Genomic DNA, 18,207 nt, shown 5'->3' on the forward strand with positions numbered 1-18,207 from the left:
TCTAATAGAATCTAAATTATAACTAGACCAAAGCAATACATTATTTTGGCTGTAAGAGCAGTTTTAAAGGCAGCCTCTAATTAAACCTGCCTTTTCTCCCTCTTCTTCCTCACCAAGAGAAATTCTTTGTTCAAATGATGGGGCTCTCCTGGCTCCTAGGGGGTGAATATGGATTAGTCCAAATCAAAAACAGAAACGCCCAATTTCCTTGCCAATGACTGGCTTAGAAAAGGGTATGTGACCCAACCCTAGCCAATGGAAACTGAGAGGAAGTCTGTTGGAGGGTCTCTGGGAAAAGCTTTTCTTCCTTGATAGACACATGGGAAGAAACTCTTTTCTTCTTAGCTGCAGATGGCCATGACTGCACATGGTGCCTGGAATGCTGTAGCAACCTTGCAACCGTGAGTGAAGACAGCACTTGCTATGCTGAGGAAAGGAGAAAAAGAAAGATGGAAGGCAAAAAGGTAATGTAGTTTGGCTAACGAATCAATCAATCAAGCTTGAAACAGCCCAACTTCCAGACTTATTATGCGAAATAATAAACCTCTTATTGTTAAACCTACAAACCTATATATTACTCAATTGGATACCAACTGGATACTCCAACTGCAACTGTAACAACCGTAACTGTGCACCATACCCAACAGCTAAAGTTTCATTTCTCCCTGGGGGTAACAATCACTTCACTAAATGAAAGCCTTGTCCACTCCACTAAACAAAGATAAACAGTACTTTGTAACTTGGTCTAAATTTTCTATCTTAAGCCAAATTACTTTCAGACAGTGTTAATTGCTGGCAAGCTTATAAGAAAATTTAACAGTTTTCCTTTTTCACATTTGAAATGAAAATGACGAAATGACCATTCTTGGAAAAGTACTTGGCTATTTTGGATACTCCTTATAATCTTTCAATGTATACACACACACTCAGATTTTTCCCCTTATCTACATGCATTGTAAATACTATAGTTCACTAGTGGACTATATTAGTATATTGAGCCAGTGTTAATACTTCTGTTCCTTTGTTTAGGGAATCAAGCACATCAAAAAGGTATTATGGGGTTGAAAAAACCCAGCATAAATAAAGCCTCCTATGAGAATAGAAGATCTTCCTCAAAAGCAAGGAACAAATCTTATGGATGTTCCAGTTGAAAGTACAGTGCCTGGCACAGAATAGTTCTCAAAAATGTGTTGAACAGATTTAAGTATGTTGACGTGAAATCAATAAAGGAGAACAGGAGTACAAACAGAGAATGCTATCTTTCAATGTGCCAACTTTTACAGGTTTAGCCGTTTTGAGTTGAGTCCATTCTACCACTGCCCCAACATCTCTCCCTTTCTGACTACAGTTCCCTGAACTGACTCACAGCAATTAGGGGCCTCCAGGAACAGGTGCAGGAATTACAAACACAGTTCAGCTTTTGCCGCTTTACTAATGAATAAGAGAAAGCATTACAGAGTGCTACCTTTGAATTAGTTGGTTTCCCATGTGAGGCTGATGCTTCAGTGTGAGCAGTGAGGCTGGAGTGGTAAGTGGAAGCCAGATGATGCTGGACAATACGTAACATTCTTAAGAAGTTTAAATTCTATCCGATTCTAAAGGATTTTAGGCAGAGGAGTAATATGGTCAGATTTTCACTTTAGATAAATGGCTCTGCAGTTACGTGGAGGATGGATATAAAGGTGGAGGATGGGTTAAGTCTGGAGACCTAAGAGATAACAACAGCAGAACTAAAACAGTGGTAGCAGGGGCAGCTATTCCTTTAGGAGCTATTTCTAATCGTATGTGTCATGGGTAACTTAATCTCAACATGTCTAAAACAGAACTCATCATTCTCCCTAAACTGACCCTCTGCCACTCTTCTATCTCAGGAAATGACTGAACTATTCACCAAGCAGTTCAAGCCATAAACTTCAGAGCCATCCTTCATTTTACTTCCCTCATCTCTTACATCCAATTAAATATTATATCCTCTTGTTTTTACCTCCTAGCTATCTCCCAAACCCATTCACTTTTTTCCACTATTCTACTCCGCCACCATTTTTGCTTTGGACTAGTGGAACAACCTCCTAACTGATATGGCACATCCACTCTTAACCCCTGAAATCCATTCTCCACATTGCTTCCAAAGTGATCCTTCTAACACACCATCGACCATGTCACTATCTTGCTTAAAACCCCTCAGTGGCTTCCCATTGCTCCTAGGATAAAGTCCACAACTCTTAACATGACCTACAAGATCCTCTGTTATCTTGCTCCTGCCCAAAAACAGTGAGAATCCCTAACATTACTGAGTGTTTCTTATGTGCTGGGCACTATGCTATGCTTTGCAATCATTGTTTCATTTTATTCTCATCGGGAGGCAGGAACCATTAGCAACTTCCTCATTTTGCAGATGAAGAACTAAGTCAAGGAGAGATTATGTAATTTATCTAAGGTTGTAGAGCTAAGAAAGTATTGAACCAGGTCTGATTCCAGAGCACATGCTTAAGCTTTCACACTCCCCTCAAACTGCATGCTCCAACCACACTGCATTACTGTCTGTTCTAGGAATATGTGAAGACCTCGCTGTGAGGTCTTCACATATTCTGTTCCCGATGTCCCCCTCACAAATCTCATTTTTCCCTAGATAATATTCATTCATTTATCAAGTCTCTGCTAAAATGCCATCTCTTCAGGGAAGTCTTCCCTTACTATCTAAAATGACATTGTTTGTTTACTTCTTTATGGGTTTTTCTCCCTTCAGCAGAATGTCAGAATTGTTCACCACTAGTTCTCAGTTCTTAGAATGGCATTCACTAGGGGTTCAACAAACATTTGTTGAATGAAGACATGAATGAATGAAGTGGGAGTGGAAGCTCCCCAATTTAGTAACTTCATCTGTTCAAACTGATAAGAAACAAAAAGAAGTCAAATATAAATTTATTCATCCACTGGATATTTTGCAGCTTCCAACTCCCAGCCAATACCCTTGAGAACTTACAGCCCTCCTGTGGGAGACAGACACATAAACATATGATTATAGCACAATATAAGAAAAGTGCCTGTTGAAATTGTGGCAGGAATAAAGTGCAAAAGATGCAGAGGTGAAAAAAAAGAGTAGAAACCTACAGGAAACCCTTATGGTAGAGGAGATTCTTCAATCCTTTTGTAGGATGAATGAGTCTTGAAATATGTATCACGTAGTCCATGTATTTCACTTATGAAAGGGGAGAGGAACATCCACTACATACTGGGGCACTTTAAATCTCATTTAATTCTCATAACAGCTCTAAGTTATTCTTCCCATTTTATAGATGTGGAAATCCAAGCTAAGACAGGTCAAGTAACTTGTTTGTCCAGGGTTATGCAGTACATTGATGAAGGGGTAGAATTTGATCCCAGGTCTGTCTGACCCCAGTACTCATTTACTTACCATTATATTACAGTCCTTTGACCCTGTACTCCCCAGAGCTTAATTACTTCTTTTTTCAATATAACTTTTAACAGAATTGGTTATCTGGTTTCCCATTCCAGCACAAAGAAGCAGCAAAATGAAAGCTTCAGAAAAAGACCAAAGCGAAGTATACTGACAGCAAGGGAGGGAACAGAAAAACTATAAAAATTGAACACAAAAATTTAAAAAACATGGATCATATAGTCCTATATACTCCACCCTTAACTATAAAACAGTACTTAATGTGCATAATGATGACCCATTGTGGAAAAAAACTAGTAGTCACTACAGTCTAAGGGAGAGGGAACCTTTGATGCTTAAAAGGGTAAACTTCAGGTATCTAGGAAATATATTCCTCTCTGGTTAACTTTGGATAAATGAATTGTAACGACTGTTCCCAAAGTGTTTGTGAGAAGAAATATCCCAAGATCATAAACAGAATCTTCATACACGATTATTTTTCTACTGCTTTAAACTAAATTCAAGCCAGCATAGAAAAACTGTCAATCTTAACTTCCATAGATACCCAAGGAAATTACAAATTTTAAAAACTTCTCATACTATGACTTTGAACAACACATGTGGATTGAATAATTTAGAGTGACAGGTAATAAAGAATGTTACTGAGCATTCTTAAGATGTAAAAACCACCTTTCCCTAAAAAAAAAAAACCAACCAATAAGTCTTCTAATAAAACAGGATAAACTGATTATGTACAAAACAGGAGGAAAACTAGAATATTTTTAATCTGTTGCACTTAACAATTTCAACAGGTATATATGTGAAAAAGAAAAGCAGCACACAACTTAGGCAAACACAGAGCAAGCTGGTTGAGTAATTTACCATAAAAGTGTTTCTACCATACACTCTACCTAGGTTCAACTTTTAAATCTGAAGATGTCAGCTCTTTTATAACATGGGCTTTTATTATGGAAGTCTTTTGTTGAAAAAAGAAAGGTTGCACTTAGAGAACAGACCCTGGTGTTTTGTTGTGTTTTGTTTTGAAGAACAAGAGAAAATTGTTTCACCAATTATCTTGAAAAAGCTGACTAGGAAACATATAATATCCTTTATCATTTTAGAGGCTTTTAAATGTGAAACTTTTCACACAGAACACTGTTTGTAACAATGTGAAAAGTATACTGGCTACACTTTCCAACAACATGTAAAAATGAATATAAGAAAAGCAAGTCTTTATTTGCAATTAACTGTAACTTTCACATGTCTTTCCAGGAGGGATGCAGTCTCTGCTAAAACTCTAAAAAGACAATACTTACTTACTTATATTTGAAAATTGCTGTTACCTTAGTTCATCTTGTACAATTTTGACCCCAAACTTGATGTTTTACAGAACACGCTAAATTTAAGATGTAGAGTGAATTCATAATAACAGTTCATATAATAACCGATTAGAAGTAAATACAAAGTGAATATCCGCAAGTGAAATTTCACTATACTAGACATATAGTTGTGATTATAAAGCTCTTCCTTACCTGGACGCTCTTCAAAATACACTCACTTTTCTCTCTCACATCTTTAAAGGGACACCTCTTAGAAAGCATAAGCAAGTGAGCAAGAAGCTTATTCAACCCATCCAAAGAAACAGCATTTGAAAGCCCGTCTGATGGACGACAAGGTGTCTCTTTCATCGAACGAAGATACTCGGTTTTTCTCAAAATGATTTGCCTAATGTTTTCCAGGGCTGTCTCTCTAATTGTTGAATCTCTACTGCACAGTCCATCCCATCTCACTTCATTCTCTCCTTCAGCCATGACAATTGGAGATTTTTCTTTGCAGCCTTCAGTTACCTATCAGCATGTCCCCAAAAGCACTTTGTTTTTTTAAAATGAGAAATGTAAGAATAAAATCAGAGAAATCGAATCGTCATGAAAACACACGTCTGGGTGACATTTGGAACCATAAATGTCTTTTATATTGATGGCTTTCAACTGGTCTACAAGGGGCAGTCTTCTGGTTGGAGACCGGAAAAAAAAAAAAAGTTGGAAAGTTGAAACCTTACAGCGCTGGCTTTGCTGGACAGGCAGTCCTCGGGGAAGTGCTCTCCTCAGTCTCTCGGGGTCAGCGGATATCCTCACGTTGTGGAGCTGTCAAATCCGTGCTCTGCCCAAAAAGGCTGGTAACAGTTGAACGTCCTCCAGCCATTCGGGTTTTTTTGTCTGTGCAGCCACCGTGCTCGGGGGAGCGTTCCCACCCCGCCCCTCCTCCGGCACCAGTCCCCGCCCTCCGCCGCTCCTCCCTGCGCCTCGGCGGCCGGCCGGGCGCTGGCTGGGAAGGCTCGCCGAGCCCGGGCTCCCTGGCCGCCGCGGCCGGAGACCAGGCGCTCCTGGTGCGTGGCAGCCTCTGGCAGCCGCTGTCTCGGCGGCGGGGTTGGAGGAAAGCGTCTCTGGTCCCGCCGATTCCGGAGCCCCGGGCAGACGCTGCTTCTTTTCCAGTCCCTGCGTCCTCGCCCACCGCCCGCTAAACCAGGCGGGCACAGGGCAGCCTCGCAATCCCTGAGCGCGGGGCTGGGCCGCGGAGCTGGCGGAGCCGCAGGGCCCAGGCGCAGAGCCCGCCCCTTCGCCCGGCCCCATCGGTGGGGCTTGGCCCAGAGGGCGGGAGCAGGGAGGGGAGATGGGGTCCTTACCCCCCCAGTCCCTCCCCTTTCTCCGCCCGGCACAAACCAGGAGCCGCCCCTGCCCCTGCGCCCTCTTCCCCGCCCAGGCAGACGCAACCCGCAGAGGCAAAGCCATTGGAAAAGGCCCCGCCCCCCGGCGGGCTACCTCCAGACCCCAAGTCCGCGCGCGGCCGCTAACCGAAGCCGGCTGCCACGCATGCGTGACGGCGGGCAGGGCGCATGCGTCTTAAGAGGCAGTTTGCGCCTGGGGGCGTTTTCCGTACCTTGATGTTTGGGTTGTCCAGAGTGGAGAAGGGGGAAGAAAAGTAAGGAGGAGTTGAGGTACTGTCTACTGAAACTGTCACAAACAAGAGAAGCACAGCAAGGAGAGAGGACACAGATGCACTCCTGGGAGAAACTAAATCTCAATTTAAGATTAGCCTAAAAATAGCGTCTCTTTACTATGCCAAACTCCAGATTTAAGAAGGCAGGGCGTCCTCGCATCGACTTCTGGGAAATGTAGTTTTGATGCTGCCGGCGCGTTCTGTTTGCGACAGAAACTACAGCCCCCCGGAGCCACTGCGACGGTGCCTGTGGCGGCCTGCCGAGCCAACGGTTAGCTCAGACGGAGATTGACTGAGAGCGTCGGCTTGGTGAGCACTGTAGGCTTGGCTGCCGCTTTTCCTTTGACAGGATTTTTCCTTCGAACATTTCCTCTGAGATTTTGGAGACGAAGTCATCTAGGGGTGCCCTCCTTAGTCTAGGGACTTTTTCCAGTAATCTGCGTGGGAAGGACTAGTGCGGGTGCCCAAGCCCGAGGGCGCTTTGAGGCGAGGAGTTGGGAATGGTCGGGATGGTGCGGGTCGGAGGGAGCGGCGGAAGGCCAGGCAAGAGGGATGCTGTGGCCCGTTGTCCACGCTGCTGCGTTTGCTTCCGCCCTTTGAAGTGAGCTGGTGCGGCCTGGGTTAGGAATTCCTGTGCAACTGCACCTTCGTTTGCCATTGCATGGAGCTGTTCTGTGCTTTATTTGTTCAGTCAAATGAAATCCCAAGCGGGGCTTTGAAAGCGAGTTGTCAGATCCATGTGTATGAGACTAAAGGGAAAAGAGTCCTCAGTATTCCTAAATAGGAATTTTTGCAGGCTTTAAGGCTAACTATTGAAAAAAGACCTATAAAAATCTCCGAAACTTAGTATATTTAAAAGATTCAACCATTTGTTTACGAATTACTGTTTGTTTTTAACAAGTCATTCCTCTTGAGAAAAGTTGAGGTGGGAAAGGCCGTCGGTGGACTGATTTTAATTTTTCACATTGCAGAATAGATGTGTTTTTGAAAATTTAGCCTCTTTAGGTACTGAGGATACCACAGTGAAAAAGACAGCTCCTATCTAGAGAAACGAATGGTTAAACATACAGTTACAGTATTGTGATATAACCTGGGTGGCTGGAAAGAAGATCACTTAGCCCAGTCTTGGAAAGTCAGGGAAATCTTCAAACCAGAGAAAGAGAGGGCCGGAAGAACAGCATATAGGCCCAGAAGTGAGAGAAAGAGAGTACTTTCAAGACACTGTGATAAGCCGAATCATCTATATTTTGGGAGTGGTAACTTTTTGTGTACTGATGTACTTTGAAGGCGCACAGAGACAGGTACTGTGAATTTTCCAGATAGTTCCTGAAAGTGGCCTTTCCTTTAATAGATGTATAGTTTCAATGAATTGGTCTAATTTGGAAAGCCTCGCTACATTCTAATGCTACTGGTTTAAATCAGAATGTAAGAAATGAGAACTTCTTATGAGTGTGACTTCAAAAAACAAACAAAAAAGCCATTCCTTTTTTTTTTTTCTCATTTTTGGGCTCATCTTCCTTTGCCCAACCCACAAAGTCCAGGTTCCCTTTTTACTGCGTAGTTGAATATGATCTCATCCATACTCATGGTTTCACCACCACATATGACTCTTAAATGTATGGCTCCATCCTGCTTTATTTACCTTTCAGTGTTCATATATCCATCTCCTTGATATTTCTTCTTGGATATCTCAAAAGCACCTCAAACTCCACATGCCTAAAACCAAATGCCCGATTATCTCCTGTGAATCTGATTCTTTTCCACTGTTCCCTATTTCAGTTAAGGACATACCACCTACTTGTGAAATTTGAGATCTGAACATTATTCTTTATTTCCTCCTGTCCTTCATACCTATATAGTCAAGTTATTACCAAGTCCTGTCAATCTTATCTCTCAAATATCCCTCAAATCCATCCTTTTCCCTCGTCTATGTAGGTGCAATCTTTTCCAAACTGCAGTAATCTCTTGCCAAGACCATTGCAATAGTGATTTTTCATTCTGGCCTTTCTCCAGTAGTTCTCCACACAGCAGTTAGAATTATCTTTTCAAAATGCAAGTCTGATCAGATTTTGTCTTAAAACCATTCAGTGGCATTCTGCTGCTTTAAAAGGCAAAACTTCATGAAGCCTAATGTTATTTGGTCCCTTTCCACTTATCCAGCCTCACTTAATATACCACTCTCCACCTGTCTCTGCTTCAGCCATACAGATCTTTCTTGTCACTGGTTCTCATATTGCCTTTCATCCATCATTCACTCAACAGATATCTGTTGATTACCTACTGTATAACAGGACATTGAGGGTATACCACCAAGCACAATATACGAAAGTCCCTACTCTCATAGAGCTTGCATTTTACTAAGGAGAGGTAGATAACACATATGTAACATATACAGAAAATGAAGGCAAATGCAGTGGATAAAAATAAGAACCCACTGGGAAGGGGAATGGGAAGTGCCAGGTTGTGGGGGGCAAGGTTCACTTTTAAATAAGGTGGTCAAAGAAGATCTAATCAAGAAGGGAACATTTGAGGGATCTGTATTGGAGGAGAAGTAAGCCATGTAGATGCCTGGAGGAAGAACGTTCACATGAAGGAAATAGCCACTGCAAAGGCCTGTGGGCAGGAGCAGAAGGCTCCGGGCCTTCATGTTTGAGAAATAGCAGTGTGGCTGAGGCACAATGATCTTGTGCAGGAGGGGAGAATAACATGAGGTCACAAAGGAAGGAAGTCATGTAGATGATTGAAAGGACTTTGACTGTTTTTTTTGTGAGGAAGATTGGCCCTGAGTTAACATCGGTTGCCAATCTCCCTCTTTTTCCTTGAGGAAGATTGCTGCTGAGCTAACATCTGTGCCAATCTTCTTCTAGTTTATGTGGGAAGCCGCCAGAGTGTGGCTTGAGTGGTGCTAGGTCCGCGCCCAGGATCTGAACCTGTGAACCCTTGGCTGCCTAAGTGGAGCGTTTGAACTCAACCACTATGTCACTGGGCCAGCCCCAGGACTTTGACTTTTTTGATTGAGATAAGAAGCCATTGGAGGTTTTTGAGCAGATGAGTTGCATGATCTGACTTTTTTAAATGATTACTTCTTTTCAGTTGTGTTGAGCATAGACCAAGGGGAAGCAAGGGTAGAAGCAGAGATACTAGTTAGGAAGCTAATGTAACAATCCAGGTGAGAGATGATAGTGGTAACTTGGACCAGGGTGATAACAATGGGGGCAGTGGGAAGAGGCCAGAGTCTGGATATATTATGATAGTAGAGCCAACAGGTTTTGCTGACAGATTGGATATGAGGTATGAGAGTATAAGAGTCAAGAATGACTCCAAAGTTGTTAGTCTGAGCAACTAGAAGGAAGGAATTGCCATTTAATACCATGGGAAAGTCTCCAGATTTGTATATGGGGGTTAGATGAGAAAGCAGGTTTAGTTTGGCCATGTTAAGTTTAAGATGCCTCTAAGACATTTGAGTAGAGGTATGGTGTAGGCAGTTGGTTAAATGAGTCTGGAGATGAGGGGAAAGATCTGGCTGTAGATATAACTTTGGATTTCATGGTAGTGTTTTGGTAACAGTTAAAGCCTGAGAATAGTTGGTGTCACATAAAGAGGCACTCTGTGGAGTTTGGATCAATTTGGAGCTATCTGCAAAGGTGACTGTGCTGGTGCGGCCAGTAAACAGAGAGGAAAACCCACAGATTGTGGCGTCCTAGAAGCCAAGTGAAAGTGGTTAAGGAGGAAGGAGTGCTAAGTTATGTCAAATGCTGCTCTGGGTCAAGTGAGATGAGGGTTGCTGATTGACTAACACATTTAGCAATGTGGAGGTCATTGAGGATTTTGAGACCAGTTTTGGTGGAGTAAAGGACGTAAAAGCCAGATAGGTGTTTTATTTAAGGGAGAATGGGAGAAGTGGAAACAGTGAGTATGTATGCAGCACCTCTGGTACTGTTTTCTTTGTCCAGACTGTTCTAGCCTGTCTTTGACTCTACCTGTAGAATTTAGCTTAAATATCACTTTCTCAGAGAAATTTCTCTCTGATTAAATGCCCCTATTATAAGTAGACGTTTATCATACCATATGCCTTTACTTGCGAATAGTTACCAATGTAGTTTTACAGTTGTCTGTGTAATAATTTTGTTAAAGTGTGTCTGCTTCTAAAGCTTAAGCTCGCAAGAGCAGTGACTGTGCCGAGTTTTGCTCATCATTCCCAGCTCTGAGCAGAGTGCCTGGCATCTAGTATGAACTTAATAAATGTTTGATGAGTGAATGAGTAAATGGAAGAAAAATGTAGGGTCACCGAATTTTCAAAGGTATTGCATATTTACCTATTATTTGCAAAAACACAAGAAAATGGATGAAAGAAGGTACTTTATAATGAAAACATTTTAGGAAATTAGTCTTAAAAGAGAGCAAAACTTTCATTGTTGGTGAATTGTGGTGTTCACCCACATGAAATAGGAGTTGCTAATATTTTTACCATGTTTCTGCATACCTCATCCTGCTACAGGATAGTAGGGTATATATATGTAGAGTATATAGAGAGGAGTTGCTGCTTATGAATAGTGCTCTGGTCAAGGAAAAAGCTAACTGGCTTGTCTCCAAGAGACCTTCGTTATGAAATTCATTGATGAATTTACTGTGAAAAACCAGAGCTCGTAAGTCGTGTGGGCTTAGAAACACAATCTTGCTAAGTGCACCGGAGTTTGTGAGATTTGGAGATTTGTATATGTCCGTATGAGAGATACTCACAGGTGACTAATAAATTTATCAGGATGCCAATTTGTTAATATTCTTTGAGATATTTGCCAAGTAGATAGCATACTGATTCTCTGACCAAGGGGTTTTCTCTGTAGGAAAATTACATGAGAAATCAGCAGGTTGGTTAGGAGCTTGAAATCAGAACAAAGGAAATTAGATGTATGTTGTGGTCACTTAGTAGCATTAAGCTATGAGAACTTCTGGATTAATTGCCTCCAATTTTTGCCTCTGTTAGTTGCTTTTTCTCTTTTTCCATTCCTGACCAACTCTGCTTTTAGATGAAAACGTTCTTTCTTTAAATATGTTAAAACATTTATATTGCAGCCTGGTCTCTTGTCTTAGAGCCATTCTGTCTCTATAAGCTAACTTGCATATATCTACTCTGGTCCATTGTATACTGATTTATAGTTTAGTCCTCAGAGAGTAATCTTATTTGCAAGTTTTCCTAGGCCCTACATATCATATGGGAGTACATTGATCTTGAGCTCAGCAATGAGGTCTGAGCTAGAGATATATATTTGGAAACTATCACCCTATCAGAATATTTTGTTTTATTTTGCTTTTCAGCTACCAAATCTTAAGTGCTTACTATGATTCAGGCAATCTGTTAAATGCTTTGCATGTGTATTATTTTATCCTTACATAGCTAAAAAAAAAAAAAAAAAAAAAGGAAGAATTCCTCCAAAGCTTACTCTTAACCACTATGTTAGCATTATATTATAACCATGGGAGCAAATACGATTGGTTATGGAGAGGATGCAGGATAAGAAAAGAGCCTGGGTAGTCTGAAACTAACCAGAGAAGGAAGAGAATAACCAGGAGGTGGGAAACCAAGGGATTTGTAAATTTCAAGGAATGACTAGTCAATATGCAGAATGCTACCAACATGTCTAGAAGACTAACGTTTCTAGATGGATGGGCAATTAGTAGTCCCTGTTACACTACAATGTATGCTTCTGTCATATATTCCCATAGTAATATTGAATTACTGTGCTGTATTGAGATAAAGATTGATGGACTTGACATGGCCTGTAGGGTAAACCATGCTGCTCTCTGAGGTTAGGAGAGTTTCTCTTAAAGGGCTGGCATTTCTCTTATTTAACCTCTACCAAAAAGGTAGGTTCCAGATCAGGAAACTACAACTTGGATAAAAGGATTTAAGTGGGGATGGGTAACTCTGAATCTCTCTGGGCTTCTCTTTCTTAGGTTTAGTCTTTAAGGAGGGGATTTGGTACGCATGGATTCTTGCGTGGTAGGTGCTAAAGTAGAACTCACCAGTTGAAGGTAGATTAGGAACTGGGATAGAATGGGGCCTAAAAGCCACAGGGAGAAAATCCTAACTTTTAAGATTCACTACCTGCTTTCCTTTTGGTGTCTGTGCTTTCTTCCCCTTTATTTTTCTCTAGCCTTGGTAAAGTCTTATTTAAATATTATAACTTTATCTTTGCTGTGTCAAGACACATAAGGGAAAGAGTCATATAATCATAGATCTAACTAGGCAAGAGCATTAGAAGGAGAGCGGCATCCTTCTCCCAGTGAGGCTGGTGAAAAGGGGCAGTGATAATGAGATCTCCAAAGGGAAAATGAATATTGAGGACAAGAATTGGAACTCATGGATTTAACTCATAAGTTGTCTTTCTGCGTGTGGAGTTTCTTTCTCCACTGTCAACCTCAGAGGATCTGGGTTTTATTTATTAAAGAAAGCAATGCAGTTTTCCTATCAGAAGTTCGTCAGTAACATTTTTCATTGCGCTTGCAGGGAATGGAGGGATGGAAGCCAGACGTTTGTATTCATTTGTTCAGTATTTATTAAAAACCTACTATAGACATGCTCTGTGATTGGCACTAAGTTTACAGCAGCATACTTAAGAAGCTGCCCTTAAGAACTCCCCTTAAGAAGCATACAGTCTCCATGGAATATAGACCATTCTTTGAAGAAGCTTGGCTGAACAATGAGGGATGGAGATAGGGTAGTAGCTCAAGGTCTCTGTGAGAGATAATGAGGGAAGGGTGACGTTTTAGGAGGTAGAATCAACAGGATTTAGTGACTGTTTGGATAAGGGAGCTAAAGAAAATGCCTGGGGTGACTACTATCCAGGTGGTGAAGAGTAACTCCTTCCGTTAATCAGATTAGGGAATATTCTAGGAAACCAGTCTTGGGGTGGAAAGATACTGAGTCCAGGTTTGGACTTGTTAATCATCTTGTTTGAGGGACTTATGAGTCATTCAGGTGAACAATACCCAGTACTGCTTCTGAACAGCTTCTGTACATCAAACCCTAACTGTTGTTGTAAGATGTAGCTATAGATTCAAATAGAAGAGCATGGACCTTGGAGTCACAGAATCTTGGGTTTGAATCCCACTCTACTTCTTACCTAGCAGTGTGAATTTGGCCAATTGTTTAGTCCCACTAACTTTGGATGTGAACGTGAGATAGCCTTATCTTCTTACCTGTAAAAGGAGGGTAATACCTACCTTCCCAGGACTGCTGTGAAGATTTAATGAGTTATAGTTTTTAGATTAGCATCTAGCATGTGTTGGCACTCAAGAAACAGTGCTTATTTAAATGAGCATCTTTATGTAAAATATTTGTCCTTCAATTTGAGGTTAATGAAATATTTATAAAGTTCTCTATAGTTGAACTGAAGTGCTATTTTGTGTAATCCCATTATTGTTGGCATTCTCTAAGACTTTATAATGAGATGCTTGAATTATATTTCATTTTTTCATTTTTCCCTAATTTACAAATTAGTTTTAATAATATTTTGCATTTTAAGCTTCTTAATTGAAGAAAGTTACCATAAGTAGAAATATGGCAATTATGATTTTTCTCGTGAAACAGCCGCATAAGAGATTATATTTCTGAGCAAGGACTCTGTGTGCAGCTTTGTTGCAGAAATTATTAAAAACACCATATTTCATTGGTAACATATCTATATTATATAAAAAGTTTAAAGAATGTCTAGTTTAGGAAAATATAATTGCCGATCACATGAAATTTTATTTAATGTGATAGAGTTTTACACTGTTTAATTCAGAGTTCTTATTTTCATAATGTCTGCCTTATTTTTGTTGCAACAAATAAAGTAAATAGATGTTATAGAATTTAGAACAACTTCTTTAGGTCAGTAAATTTTCACAAGTACATTTTAGAAGACTGTTTGGGAAACAGGATTGCTCATGGCTGAAAACACATAGAGATGTTTTGCTAACTTTGGAGAGGAGCCTTCAGCATAGCATTTCCTGAGACCATTGACTTTGGAGTTAAACCTTCAAATCTGTGCCTCTGCTGTTTACCTTAAACAGATTGCTAACCTTTCTAAAACCCCATTTTCTTCATCTAGAAAATACAGTACATCTTTTTTTGTTATATTTCCATTGTTATATTTCTGATCTTTGCATATACCAAATTTAGGATCCTTGGGTATGCTGTTTTCTCTATTTCACAATGCTTATACCTGAGATTTTCACATGGCTGCCTTTCTCACTGTGTTGGACTCATCTCAAAATCCGTATCCTCAAAGAGGTCTTACCTGACCATTCTAGCTAAAGCAGACCACCTTTTATCCTTTCTAATCTTCTTCACAGCAGTTCAGTTATCCACTTAAACATACTTGTTTGTTTGTTTCATGCTTATCGTGTGTTCTTCCACATGAGAATATGAGCTCCTTGAGAGCAAGGACTCTGTCTTGTTTACCACCGTACTCCCAGTGCCTCAAACAGTGATTCACATGTTGTAGATGCTCCCCAAATACTGGACCCACTGGCTGACCACCTACCTCATAGGCTTCTTAAAACAAGACCATAAAATAATGTATGTAAAGCACTTAAGTGCTTGGCACCGTTTCCTCTGTATGTTTGTTTTCCTATGCCCCATCTAATTGTAAAAAGTTTTGAGACATCTCATATAGTTTAAATAACTTGCCCCAAAACACATAGTTAGCATATGGCGGAGCCAGAACTGGAAACCATGCCTATCTGCCTCCTGACAGAGCTCGGTGTTCTTAACTTCTTTACAGTGCTCTGTCGCATCCCTCAGAAAGAGGGGCTATGCGGAAAATGGGAGCTGGGAGCTGTTAGTGCAGTAGCTTTTTTTCTCATTACAGATTTTTTTGGGGAGGGATTACCAAGTATAGAGCTCAAATGCCAAGTTAGAGCTCAAATGTTCATTCTTTTGCCTTCCCTGAAAAAAGGCTTTCTGCTTTCTTGAGGTGCCACCTCATCAGATCCAGTTGCTTAACCTCTTCTTTTCACTTGTGTTTAAAATGGAAGAATCAAAACGTAAGCTGAATTCTTTATTCTTTATACCCTTGCTGTGTTTAATAATAAGACCTCAAAGGTCTGACTTTTAATGGTAGCCCAACTCAAGCATTAACAGGACTGAACTGAGTTGACAACTCCCAAAATCCATCACAGCCCTGCTTTTGAGCTTTATCCATAATAACAGATTGCAGCTGTGGCCCGAGCTCTTCTTTTTCTGTGTGACTTTTGGCAAGTCTCTTTATCTTTCTGGCCTCAGAGTCTTCATCTGTAAAATGAGGGGAGTTGAACTAGATTTTTTTTTCTTTTTTTCTTAACTAAAGTCTATAATTTGCATTAGGGCTCACTCTCCTGTTGTACATTGTATAGGCTTTGACAAATGCGTAATGTCACATATTCATCATTGCAGTATCATACAGAATAGTTTCACTGCTCTAAAAATCCCCTGTGCTCCACTTGTTCATACCTCCCTCCGTCTCCTTGAACTCCTGGCCACCACTGATCTTTTTTCTGTCTCTATGGTTTTGCCTTTTCCAGAATGTCATATGATTGGAATCACACAATATGTAACCTTTTCAGACTGGCTTCTTTCACTGTGTAATATGCCTTTAAGTTTCCTCCTTCTTTATTCATGGCTTGATAGCTCATTTCTTTTTATCACTGACTAATATTCCATTGTGTGAATGTACCACAATTTGTTTATCTGTTTGCCTTTTGAAGGACATCTTGATTGCTTCCAATTTTTGGCAATTATGAATAAAGCTGCTGTAAACATTTGTGTGCAGGTTTTTGTGGACATAAGTTTTCAATTAATTTGATAAACAACTAGAACCATGATTGCTAGATTGTCTGGTAATCTCATGTTTAGCTTTGTAATGAATTCTAAACTGTTTTCCAAAGTGGCTGTACCATTTCGCATTCCCACCAGCAATGAATGAGAGTTCCTATTGCTCCACATCCTCATCAGCACTTGGTGGTGTCATTTTGGATTTTAGCCATTTTAGTAGGTAAATAATGGTATCTCATTTTAATTTGCAATTCCCTAATGTCATATAATGTTGAGCATTTTTTCTTATGCCTGTTTGCCACCTGTATATCTTCTTTGGTGAGGTATCTGTTCAGATATTTTGTCCGTTTTAAAGTTGGGTGGTTCATTTTCTTATTGTTGGGTTTTAAGAGTTCTTTGTATATTTTGGACAAAAGTTCCTTATCAGTTATGTATTTTGCAGATATTTTCTCCCAGTCTATGGCTTGTCTTTTCCTTCTTCTCACAGTGTCTTTTGCAAAGCAGAAGTTTTTAATTTTAATGAAGGCAAACTTGTCAGTTTTTCTTTCATGGATTATACTCTTGGTGCTGTATCTAAAAAGTCATTGCCAAACCCAAGGTCATGTAGGTTTTCTTCTATGTTCTCTTCTAGAAGTTTTATAATTTTATGTTTTAAAATATAGATTTATAATCCACTTTGAGTTAGTTTCTTGTGAAAGGTATAAGGTCTGTGCCTAGATTCAATTTATATTTTTATTAAAGTTTCTGCTGGGTCTGAAACTATTAATTATTGTAATCAATATTATTAAAAGGTGAGAAACTTAAAAACAAACAAAAAAACACAGTATACTGACTCTTTACAGCTATGTAAGTTTTGTTCTTCAAAGCTTCCTTGGGAGAGAGGCTTGAAGTCAGCCCAAAGATGGGGCCAAGGAAAACTTTATCTGGAACACATCACAAGAGCAGACTCCCAGTTCCCTGTCAGTGCTGCTCTCTGGTTATCTATTGTTAACATGTGCAGTTGGCTGAGTGCTATACATGCAAATTGTTACTCATGGAGACTTCCTACAATTAGGAATATTTTTCTTCAATTGAAACACGCTGTTATTTATCCACATTGATGTTTCTTTGTTACTCTTCTGCTTAGCTGTACAGGTTTGTAAAAATCTACCTGTGATTTCTCCCCAATAACTTCACCATTTTATACTGTGAAATACTGAAGCCATCTGAACCTTAAATATCTCCTTAGATGATGACTGACTTCAATTTAAGTTTTTAAAGGAAGGTTTCCGAATTATCTTCCATTTAGTAACATAAGCAATTTTGTCTCCAAATGCTTACTTGGTTTTTCTTATTTTGGTTTGTTGGAAAATAGCTTGTCAACCAAGTATTATGACTGTACCCTGGTGTATATGTGTATGTGTGTGTTGCCCAGATGAATCATAAAGGCTTTTAAATTGTGAATCTTTAGATTTTAGTTTTAAGGTATCCTTTACAAAATTGATTTGAATTCTTTCCTTTAGATTGATCGGAACTATGTTCTTTTCAGCCTTTGAATGCCTACTTTCTGAAACATTGTCATACTTACTATTCTCAGAATACAGTCTTTCTCTTTTTTTCTTGTTATTTTGCTTCTATCTTTCAGGAATAAATGAATAAACCACTTAAATCAGGTTTACTCTTTAATAGTTTCTCTAGTTCTTCTGTCTTTTGATGTCTCCATATTTACGTTAATGTGCTTTGAATGTCTAAATCACCAATATTTCTGGCATATTGACTTTTTAGGAAAAACAACAGAATTATTTAATCTATATTCATTTTGCCCTTATTGAAAGATTTGTGAGCCAACTCTCGCATATACACACTTAGGATATAAATTTTATAAACCAGTCTTATTGCTGGCTTCATTCTAACTTCTCTACCCTTGTTTTTCTTATCCACATATTTTATGTGCATATATACAGAGAGGTAAGATATTAAAATTTTGTATCATTTAAAAAATATTAAATATTTCAAACAAACAAAAAATAATATAACA

General features: G+C 39.7%; 2 protein-coding genes across 28 annotated transcripts in view; one reads left to right on the top strand and one right to left on the bottom strand.

Annotated features, from left to right (window-relative positions):
* The window catches only part of SESN1 (sestrin 1), a 110,983-nt gene extending 105,028 nt beyond the window's left edge, over positions 1-5,955 (bottom strand). For 2 of the 3 annotated variants that reach the window (XR_011497886.1, XM_070496719.1), the window contains exon 1: positions 4,930-5,355. Coding sequence is in view for 2 of the 3 variants with exons in the window: in XM_070496719.1 (XP_070352820.1) it covers positions 4,930-5,208 (279 nt within the window). In the remaining variant the exon portion in view is untranslated. Of the gene's footprint in view, positions 1-4,929 lie in introns of all 3 variants that reach the window. The other variant, XM_014839030.3, reaches the window with a different exon arrangement.
* Positions 5,956-6,311: 356 nt separating this feature from the next.
* CEP57L1 (centrosomal protein 57 like 1) overlaps positions 6,312-18,207 on the top strand; it is a 70,206-nt gene continuing 58,310 nt past the window's right edge. For 7 of the 25 annotated variants that reach the window (XM_070496725.1, XM_070496734.1, XM_070496736.1 and 4 more), the window contains exon 1: positions 6,570-6,703. The gene's annotated coding sequence lies outside the window, so the exon portion shown is untranslated. Of the gene's footprint in view, positions 6,704-18,207 lie in introns of all 25 variants that reach the window. The other 18 variants (XM_070496749.1, XM_070496746.1, XM_014839033.3 and 15 more) reach the window with 12 other exon arrangements.

This window comes from Equus asinus, chromosome 24 (assembly GCF_041296235.1).
Source record: "Equus asinus isolate D_3611 breed Donkey chromosome 24, EquAss-T2T_v2, whole genome shotgun sequence".
NCBI lineage: Eukaryota > Metazoa > Chordata > Mammalia > Perissodactyla > Equidae > Equus > Equus asinus.